Below are 10,765 nucleotides of genomic sequence, written 5' to 3'. Positions count from 1 at the left end.
GATTCGTCGAAATCCTTCATCGTTACGAAATACTTATGGTTTGGTCAGACTGTAAGTGCAGAGTTAGTTGCCGCTAGGTTCTTGTCTTCAGGGATGTGTGTTTGCTCTTCACATCGGAAACTGTTAGAAAAAGACCTTGTTAGGGGCCAATAGTCCCTTTTAGGGACACTGAAGATTAGGTTAAAAGGTGATGGATCTACTTAGGTTGAGTATCAGTTGTTGAGGGATTGGTTAATTCGTTGTATAGACCATTATATGTAGTAAGGGGAAGAGTGGTTGTTGATTGGCAACCAGGATCAAAGTTGGGTATGTATACTTTTCGAATGGGATTTGTTCAATAGTTGGTTGAACCATTGGATTAATTTCCAATCCATTTTCGATAGTTGGTTATATCCTTCATCGTCATCAGTTGAAATTGTTCGAAGGTTTTGAGTTGTATCAGTTGAAAGTGTTATGGATGCCTCAATCTTTCATCAAGTTTTGTGTTGTGTATATCTTGTCTCTTTTGAATGTGTACCCTCAATTGATAGTTGTCGTTGTTAAGGACCAAGTGGTGTGGTGTGTTGATTGGCCTGAATTTTATATGGCCATGAAGTATCAGGGCATAACTAATTCTAATTAGGGGAGAGTCACTCCTTTAGGATGCAAGATCGTATAATTACAAGTTGTCTCGAGGTTTATATTTAGGGTTAGATGGAAGCAGATGTAGGTTGTTTTCAAGGATGAAACTTATGCAAGGAAATGTTGTCTAGTAGTAGGTAGTGACCAAGGAAATAGATGCTGATAATTAAAGGTTGTCTCGTCTATAGAATTGAAGCATTGGTAGCGGCGTTATATTGAGTTAGTGTCTAGGATCTGGTCGAGAGTTGTGTGAGGGAGTCTCTGCTTATACGTTTCTAATTAAGGCTTTGGGGTTCGAATCATGACCTAAACTTCTGATGAGTTCGAGCAGACTAGGGGTCCAACTCGTGTTAGTTCATGCTTGTTATCGTATAGTTTTTTTTGAATGACCATGGGGGAGCCTATAGAATTTGTAGGAGTATTGTACGACTATGATTTGGCCCGTAACAATGACTAGGTATGAAAGGAGACCGTTAGTTGAAATAGGTCGGAAGTGACTATAAGTTTGTTGTTGGATCATAGCATTCACATGGGTTGAATTTGACTCATTATTGTTTTTTACTTTTGCGTTCATTGAGGCTCGGGGGAGGGGTATTAGATTTGTATTGATGTATTGGATAGTCTATTCACAGGTTGTCAGGCACAACCTCGGAGCCTTCAGGTTAAGAGTAACGAGTTAGTTTCTCTCAAGGTTCATTAGATGAAATGTGTGGGTATATGTTTCATCATCGGATCAAATATGTGAATTCATTTGGTCAATGTGGTTGAATGGTATTACATCGTGTCATGAACCAGTGATTATATGAATTTTATGGGTGGGTTACATTAGTCATTTTTTTAGACTCTTAGGTCTCGCATCGTTAGTCTTATTGGCTTGGTTGGGTCTTAAAAAATTTAGGGAGGCGGAAGGCTCAGTGACCAACTGGTTTGGATCATGTGAATAGTATGAGTGTGTTTGTTGGAAGTATTGGTTGTGCATAAGAAGTCGCTTGTTGAATGTTTGCATATGTTGACCCCCGTTTTCTTATGGGTTGTTTAGTAGGAGTTTGGTTACCAATGTTGGGTATTGGTTCTGAAACTTCAGATCATAAAGTTCGTTGTAAACGTCTTGAAGGATTTGTTTGGTGGTTGTATTGTGACATCCCCTTTTTCACGGCCAGAAACGACCGATTTGTTTATGCTTTCTTTTATAAATCAGAGTAATCTTTTAAACAAAAAAGTTGCGGAATTTGTTCCCAAACAAGATATGATAAAACTTTATCAAAACATTTCTCAAAGAGAATGTACTTTACATTAAATAATAAAATATCGGGATGTCATGTTCCGATACAGACTAAAAGCAAAAACAGTATAAAATAGACCTTACAACAGCTATTTATAACTACTGATCTATCATCCAAAATCTCTCGTCATGTCAACTAACTTATGTTCTTGTGCCACTACCTGTGATACAAAGAAAACTGAGTGGGTCAGGCATAGGAGCCTGGTGAGCATATAGGTTTTTCTACCCATAATAGTATAATTATTATATTTAATCATCAAACAATCAACCCAATTACCCATCCCCATTATCTTCTTTATTTCTTAAGGTTTTACCCTAAGAATCAACTATCTTTCCTTCATTCATTCCTAAGGATTGACCTAACGAATTGGCACAAAGTCCATTGTTGCCTGAGGTTCATCTACACAGTACTAAATCCATAGCTACCAAGGCTCATCTACATAGTACTAAATCCATAGCTACCATTGTATTTATATAAGGCACTAACTCTATAGCTTCTAGGGTTTTTAGAGTACACCGGTGAACACATCGTTCACAACACCTACAGGTTATGAACCTACCAGCATTCCACTGGACTGTCTAGAATCGTCTGTGGTTGTCATCCCTACTCTGCTGAATGACGGGGTCATCGTTTGGGTAAAGGTTTCACTCATTTTTTACCTGTCACCCTCATCTCATGATCTATATCATCTTACGTCTCATCCTTAAACTCATCTTTCATCACACACCAACTATTTCATCTACCCATGTTCTACTCAACATATTTGTAGATATAAATTACATATATAGTTTAAATCATATACAAACCTGTATAAAACATTCATCCAACATCCATCTCAAATAAACAAACAATATATAAACACATAACACGTATTTCATAGCAAATACCTCATATCTATGTGTTAGACGAAAGTAACTACACACTCACTTGATTAGACGATGTTTGGACAGCACTACGGCTCTTCGAGTAGTATTCTTTGATGAAACTATAATATCTTCAAACACCGGGCTGCTCGCAGGTAGACCTTCGGCGTGGAAACTCTTTTTCTTCTCGGGATCTTTAGGCTTCGGGATTCGCTTCGGGTCTCGTGATGTTACCGGGGCTTCGGGGGTACTTCTTTGCACATAAATCGAGGTAATATGGGTGAGAGAAGGGTGAATTAGCAACCTTGGCCGGCTGCCCCTTCAAATCTATTTATGAGGCTGATTTCTCGATTTTCACGTCGTGAACAGTATTTTCACGCCATGGGCTTGATCGTCACTATGCGTCATCGCAAGTTGGGTCTGGCAGATTCCAGGAGGTATCAGAAGACATTTCACGTTGTGAACACTATTTTCACGTCGTGGTCTCTGACAGTTTTGGGGGTTCACGCCCCGAACTTCAGAAATTCATAACTTTCGCATATGAACTCCGTTTTTGACGTTATTTATATCGACGCGAAGGTGAGATTATGCTCTACAACTCTCGTTTAGACTCTGTCGACTAATTTTGAATTTAATTTTTATTATATTTATTTTTAGTAGGCCGGGACAAGAAAACTCCGTTATAAACTCATAACTTCTTCATCTGACGTCCGTTTTCGTCTGTCTTTTTATCGTTGAACTACTATCGACGAGACCTTTGATTATCATTTAGATTGTTCCAGCTAAAAAATCACTTCATCGTAAATTCACTATTTATGTCGCGTTGTTTCGTACCGGTTCTGTCGCGAAACTTCGACAGGTCATAACTTCTTCGCTATAACTCGGATTTCAGCGTTCTTTATATTTACGGAACCCTTGTAACATATACTAAAATTTAGTTAAGATTAGTCATTCTAAATAATCTTCCATAAAAAAGTCACTTTTGATGTTTATCGTCTCTAAATTGACTAGCCCGGATCGACGGGCGTTACATGTATACATGAGCTAATGTAGGAATTTGGATGCATTGTGAGATTCTTGGACTGACCATTATTACGCTTGTGAGAACGGTGGGTAGTGATGACTTTGTAGGAAGTCAAGTGTTTATTTGAGGTCGTTTGTGCAGAAATTTTGTATTTGATATTTGTTAAAATACATGATTAGGATGTTCCATGGTTTGGTGGCGATCCTAGTTACGGACTAAGGGTAGGTATGACCAAAGGATGATCATCAGTCTTAGGTATGGTTTCTATAGTTTAGACTGATGGGTTCCCAGTTTTGGGAAGTATATTGTTGGAGTTGGTTGTAGTACTAGTTTTGAGAGTTTACAGAATTTAATGGTTTTCACTATGAGACGGATCTTATACTTAGGGAGAAAGAGGTAGTTGTTGCAGTTGAATGTTTTCAAGTGTTGGGTCGTTTGTTGGCATCAGTAGGGTTCTGAGTAGTCACTCGAGTTTTCTTTATGGATGCTTTAATTTTATAAAGTGGTTGGAGGGAGCATATGGATTGTGTTGGTTTTGTTTTCAGAGATTCTAACCAAGACGGATTTCGATGACGAAATCCAATTTAAGTAGGGGAGAGTTGTAACACCCAATTTGGGGATGTTTCTTATTTCAGTATTTAAGGAAAGTTCTTGGTCTATAAAGGAATAAAAGTTTAGAAATTATTGGATGTTGATAGTGTTGATTAATTGATCTAAGCCCTTGATTTGTGCTTTGAACTAAAGGGTAAAATGGTAATGTGATATTTTAGACTTCTTGCATGAACTAATGAGTTTTAGTTATATATGTTTTTAGTCAAAAGTAACTAGACATAATTGTGGGCTTGTCAATACATCTACGTGCATATGCAGATCGCCGAAAATAGATTTGAAACAAAGAAGTTATGGTTGTTTGAAGTTGGAATATATTTAGGTGGAAACTCATCGACATGGAGCGGAGAATTGTCTTCGAAGGGGTGGCAATCACCATAGAGTGGAGAATTTTCTTCCACTCAGTGGAAGTTGAGTAGGCCTAAGCCCATGATTTTTCATGATTTTTAGGGTTTTCACCGTATTTAAAGGTAAGGATTCATATTTTAGGACATTTTCTCAGCCTCCATCTCATCTAGAACTCCTTAGGAGCAACCCTAGCATCCCTTTTCATGATTTAAGTCCCCCCCCTCTTTTCTCTCCTCTTTTGGATGCTTTTGGTGGTGTTTTGATGAAGCTTGAAGATCAAGAAAGTTCTTTTGTTTGGAAGGAATGTTGTTTCAAGTTTGGATCCATCAAAGTCACTTCATTTTTGTAGTATTTTGAGTATAAAGTTCCTAAGTTGCTCTTTAATTCTTTAGATCTTGACATTTGGGATTTTTGGCACTTTTGATCCATTTTATGGGTGATCTTGGAGTTAGGTGGACTCCAACATCTTTTGATCAGTTTGGAATGCTTCTTATACCTCATGAACTAGGAAAGTTATGATCTTTCACCTTCCCTTTAATTCATGCAAGTTATCTTAGTCCTTTAGGTCATTTTGGTGTATTAAAGTTTAGATCTTGAAAGTTTGTGGCATTATTATGGATAAAGTTGGAAACTTTATCCATCTAGACACCATGTTGATTAATATCTGAAGGTTAGAGACTTTGACTTAATGGATTAAGTTGAGAAAGATGCATTCTTGGTCCCTTTGAGACTTAAAGTCAAGATCCTGGTTGTTTGGACCATCCTAATGGATAGAGTTGGAAACTTTATCCATTATGAAGCTATTAAGGACCTGATATGATGTTATGAGCCTTGGTGTTTTTGTATTAAGCCCTTAATAAAGAAAAGCCATTCAGACGGAAACCACGGTGTGGCCAAGGAATGCCCACGGCATGGTGGCGGAACTCATCGCGATTGTTTTGTTATTTAGCAGACATGGTGTGGCCAAAAGTTCACCACGGCGTGTGACTAGCTGAATTAACTTTTGTTCATTGACTTTTTGACCGGTTTGACTTGTGGTCAAACTTTTGTAGAATTAAGTATTTGGCTAAGGAATGATCTTCATTTGGCATAAGGTCGCTCTGGGTAGTTGTGTTGTTGTGGAGGTGGCTGTTGAGCTGATGTTGAATAGTTTAGATGAGTTTTTTCACTATACTATTTAGGATGGTAGTTGCCTTTGTGACTCTTACATGAAAGATCAGGTTTGGCCACTGTCATTTGTATGAAAGACCAGGGTTTGGCCTCCTGACATTTGCATCGAAAACTAGGATTTGGACCCTTGCAATGGTATGGAAGACCAAAAATATGGCTCCTAACACTTCTACAAATAAAGACATGATTTGGCACATAACAGAAAGTGATTGTAAAACTATAATTTGGCTCATAGCATCGCCTAAGGTTAAAATAGGTCCGTTATGTTATATATGGTTTGTAGTATCTTAGGTTACTCACTAATCTTTATGCGCTTTCGATTTTATATTTAAATTGTTTCATATATTCTTATATTAAAGAAAGGACACGACTTGATTGCATCTCATGCATCGGAGATTTCTCCACTACATCATATGAACTTTGCTTTCTGGTCGGGAAGTGTGCCCTTTCCCCTTCTTATTACTCGTTTCATTCACTTTTTCTTTAGACGTAATTTAAAAGTATAATTTAGAAGGTTGGAAACAAAAAGTGTTTAGACCATGTAAAGGCTTAAGTAGTTAACAATTTTATTATGACATATTATAAACTTGTTATAAAAAAAATCAATTAAGAACCCAAAAGGCCAAAACTATAACGAGCGGGCCCCACTAAACTTCTTGACCGGGCCCATAAAAAAAGCCCAATAAGATCGAAAATTTTACAAATTACCTGACTTCACATGAAACAATACATGCAACTAATATTACACCATTACACAAACCAATCCCATGAATTTCAACTCAATTACATAACACCTGAAATGAAACCTAAGTTTGCATATAAACAAATTTTTATCATCATCTTTGATCTAATCAAAGAAGGAAAATAGGGCATTCTGCAACCCCTAAAGAAATCACCATTAAAAATATAACAAGAAATACGCTGATTATTTTAAACAAGGAAGACCTCAGAAAATGTCCACCACAGTATGCCTTCACCAAAATCAACGGCTGGATTTGAATGTTGGAAATAACACTAACACCCCCCTCTTGTTTCTTCTTCGATCTCAGCCGTTCATCTTCTCCTTGATCAGTTTTGTATGCATTTGAAGTTATCCCAGTGTCTTCTCCAGTGTCACAAACCTGTATAACCAAAATGTTGAAATGACTATAATGCCCCTCCATTATTAAAAAAATGTTGAAATGACTATAATGCCCCTCCATTAAAAAAAAATGTTGAAATGACAATAATGCCCCTCCATTATGACAAAACATGGGTGAGAAAGATTTGGAATTACCTCAGATACTGATGAACTTGTTTCTTCTTCATTCTCATGGTCGTTGCTACAGCTATCACCATGGCTGCTTGATCCAGAAGAAGAATCAATCTGCAGACGGATTCTTCTAGAAGCAGTCCCCTGCCCCATGACATGTTCCGGATTTGGATCCGTTTGAGATTGACGGGTCCGGATCTTGATGTCAGGTCGACCCGTTTGACCACTCCCACTCCCACTCCCACTAGCATTCGTTCCACTAGTTGATTCAGAAGATCTTGGAGGCATTAAAATCTGAAAGACATGAAAACTTCAATTAAAATTGATATAATGGAATGGAATCACAAAGGAATGGAATGGAATGAGTCATTTGTTACCTGTTTTTGGGGCAAATCATATCCATTGTCTATCATATGTGAATTAACAGGAAATATATGATGTGATGTCTGAAATGGTCCAGACATAAATGTTTCACTTCCCATTTCTTCATTTTTCAGACTACATGGATCTTTAAATGATGACTCACTACCCTTTTGTAGGAGTGACAACAATTCTGAAAGGGATACATCTGGTTCACATGTCCCATCTTGGAAACCTAGCCCATTGTCATCACTACCAAAATCATTTGCAAATCTTGAATCTAAGTATGCTCCGATTTCTGGAATCTTGTCCACGTCAGCAACCCTGCTTTCAAAACAAACAGGCTCGATTCCATTTGTTTGAAGATCGAGTGGTGATGGTGGTTGTAGGAAATCAAAAGATGCATTTTCAGGAGATGATTTATGTGGTGTAGGAGATAAACTACTTGGTTCCGGTTCATCATACTTTGAGGGATCCATGATTTCTTCTGATTTTCTGAACAAACGACAAAGAACATATGCTACCTGCATTACATGAACTGAGAAATCAAGAGATGCGTATAGAAATTTTGAAAATGGAAAACAGAAACAATTACCTGGCCAGGGTTTGTGCCATCGAGATCTTTTTCTGTGGGACGATACTCATGCATAATCCAATGGGTGCGCTCGCCTTTGGGAGCTCGACCTCTGTAGAAAACTAGCGTCTTCTTCATGCCGATTATCTTAGCATCTGATCGACCACGAGTTTTTATCGTTCTATCCTTTCCTGTAGCTTTCCAGTAACCAGCATTTGTGGCACGATTTGATCGATGGCCATTTGGATACTTTCTGTCCCGAGGACAAAAGAAAAACCACTCTGGATCATCCGTCTTTATAACTGATTGATCTGTAGATGTATAGAATATAGAACATGTTAAGAGTAGAAATTGATTCGTCTAGTTGGAATTAAGAAGAGATGAGGAGTTACGAGAGCGAAATCTGAAAAATCTATAATCTATTTCAAGTGGATAAACGACAAGTACTATTAACTATCACCTAACTAATATTCCATGAATAGATGCAATTGACCATTAATGATTGATAAGAACAAATTCGAGATTCCAGATTTTGGGGTCGTGTGGTCAATTTTATGCATATAAAACGATTACAAAAAGTTAAAACTTCTAAAGACGAAATCGTATCACAGAAACTATGCTGATGCGAGAGAAAAACACAGAGATGCAGACATGTAAGCACATAGTAGATTTAATAGGAAGGTGAGAAGGAGAGAAACCGGGTAAATCCCAAGGCTCTAGCTTGCAGACATCGACTTCAGGGATGATATGAACCTCTGAATGGTGGCCGTTGATTTTCTGGCGGAGGTAGTAATTGATAAGTTCCTCGTCCGTTGGCCGGAATCTGAAACCCAACGGTAGTGCTTCCATTTCTCGATTTCTCGATCAGAAGAAGCAACAATGTGCAGCAAAACCCTAGTATTGATCTCGGAAGCAAAAATGAAAAAGATGGCTGAAAAGAATTCTACTTTTGAAACATGGCTTCTTTATAAAGTAACCATGGTTGCAAAATAAATAATGATACAATATCCTTATTAACTTTGTACAAATATGATAAAAGTTGGGATATAATTAAATTAATCCTTATAAATGGCACTTTATAATAAAAATAATTTAACTTTTTTCCGGAAACTAACCATTTTCTCCGGAACACCCCATGCTACCGCTCTGAAGCCGGTGTGAGTATGGTGACATTTGACGTAAAGTTTTTACGGAATCTGATAACATACATTCGAGACCAACGTAATCAATTTCGGACTGACGCCCTAAAACTTTGGAATGCCATCGTATATCACAAACATTCCAAACATACATTATGGAGTGTCTTTGTACGTTAGGATGGGCAAGTTGGTCGACCACCCCGAGCCTCACGACTTTTGGAGGGCCCAAAATTAATTCTGTCAGGTATTTTAATATATAACTATTTTATTTTAAATAGACACACAAACTTTGATTTTGATGAGATGGAAATGCATTTAGCAAATATGTAAACAATTGGCTGGAGTTCGAATCTTTTTACTCACAAGTTATTTAAAATACATTCAAATTTTCTTTTTACTCACAAGTTATTTAAAATACATTCAAATTTTAGTTTAGTAGTTGACAAACTAATAAAGTTCTTAAACACTGTAGTCCGTTGAATTCACAAATGTGAGACTTTTTTTTTCTTTTTTTTGTTAACTATTATTTTTATATGTAAATCATTTATATTTGTTTTACACTTTTACCGTTAAAAAATAAACCATATTTTTTTTTTTTAAGAGTCTCTCATTTATTGTCTTTGTCTTCCTTTATTTTAAACAACCTAATCAATGATTTCATATATGTTAAATTTGGTACGCTAATCAATAAAAATATATATAACTGAAAAACATATTGAAAGATTTTTAATAGTTAAAGAGTTAAGAGGAGATTTATTTAAATTAGATTTTCACAATATGTTGTTTAACAGTAGACGTGGAACGACAAAAATAACAAAAAGTAACTATTTGCATAATGTCATACATAAGTTTTTGTGAAAAAATTAATTTAAATACGAAGAACACGAGAAAAATAATCATAAAACAACATATAATGTTACTAAATATACATGACTTTTGAACATGAACACGAATACGACGTTATGTGTTATTATCGTGTCGATTTCTAACACAAACACGACATGACACAACAACATATAGGGTTGGACCGGTGACCTAAGGGACCTTTTTTGCTTTTTTTGCGCCGGACCTCATATATGTTTGGACCGGCCCTGGTATTTATATATTTCTGATACATATTTCATAATCTTTGTAATACATATCCTACACATCATCTTTTCTTTCACTAACAACCAAGATTTCGTAAACATGTCCTGTAATATTAGAAAATGAGTTCATATCGTGATTAGGAAAAAACTTTGCCAACCTCTCTATTTACTTGTATGACCTTCAAAGAACTAATCTCATAAGTTTCAACAACATCACAAAGACATTATGAACCGTTTTTCAGTTCTATTTTGTAGTTTTTGGATGTGTTGTAAGAAACTATTTGCCAAATATTAATTATTTATTTTTAGTTGTTAATTTTATTGTAATTAATGTTGAAAAAGTATATATGTTCATACATCCATAATGGTGATTGACCAAGTAATAATGATGATGTGAAATAAGCAATGACATTTTATTTAACATTTGTTTCAAT

At 36.4% G+C, this 10,765-nt stretch overlaps 1 protein-coding gene across 1 annotated transcript; it reads right to left on the bottom strand.

The window, feature by feature from the left end:
• Positions 1–6,631: 6,631 nt before the first annotated feature.
• Positions 6,632–9,080, bottom strand: LOC111890525 (protein NTM1-like 9). Its single transcript, XM_023886628.3, has 5 exons — positions 8,803–9,080; positions 8,126–8,415; positions 7,548–8,054; positions 7,195–7,464; positions 6,632–7,039 (listed from the first exon to the last, which is right to left on the bottom strand). Exons 1-5 carry the CDS (start codon positions 8,951–8,953, stop codon positions 6,770–6,772), a joined length of 1,488 nt encoding a protein of 495 aa, XP_023742396.1. The 5' UTR covers positions 8,954–9,080; the 3' UTR covers positions 6,632–6,769.
• Positions 9,081–10,765: the final 1,685 nt, after the last annotated feature.

The sequence above is a fragment of the Lactuca sativa genome, chromosome 6 (assembly GCF_002870075.4).
Source record: "Lactuca sativa cultivar Salinas chromosome 6, Lsat_Salinas_v11, whole genome shotgun sequence".
In the NCBI taxonomy this organism is placed as follows: Eukaryota; Viridiplantae; Streptophyta; class Magnoliopsida; order Asterales; family Asteraceae; genus Lactuca; species Lactuca sativa.
This window is presented reverse-complemented; position numbering and strand designations above follow the sequence as displayed.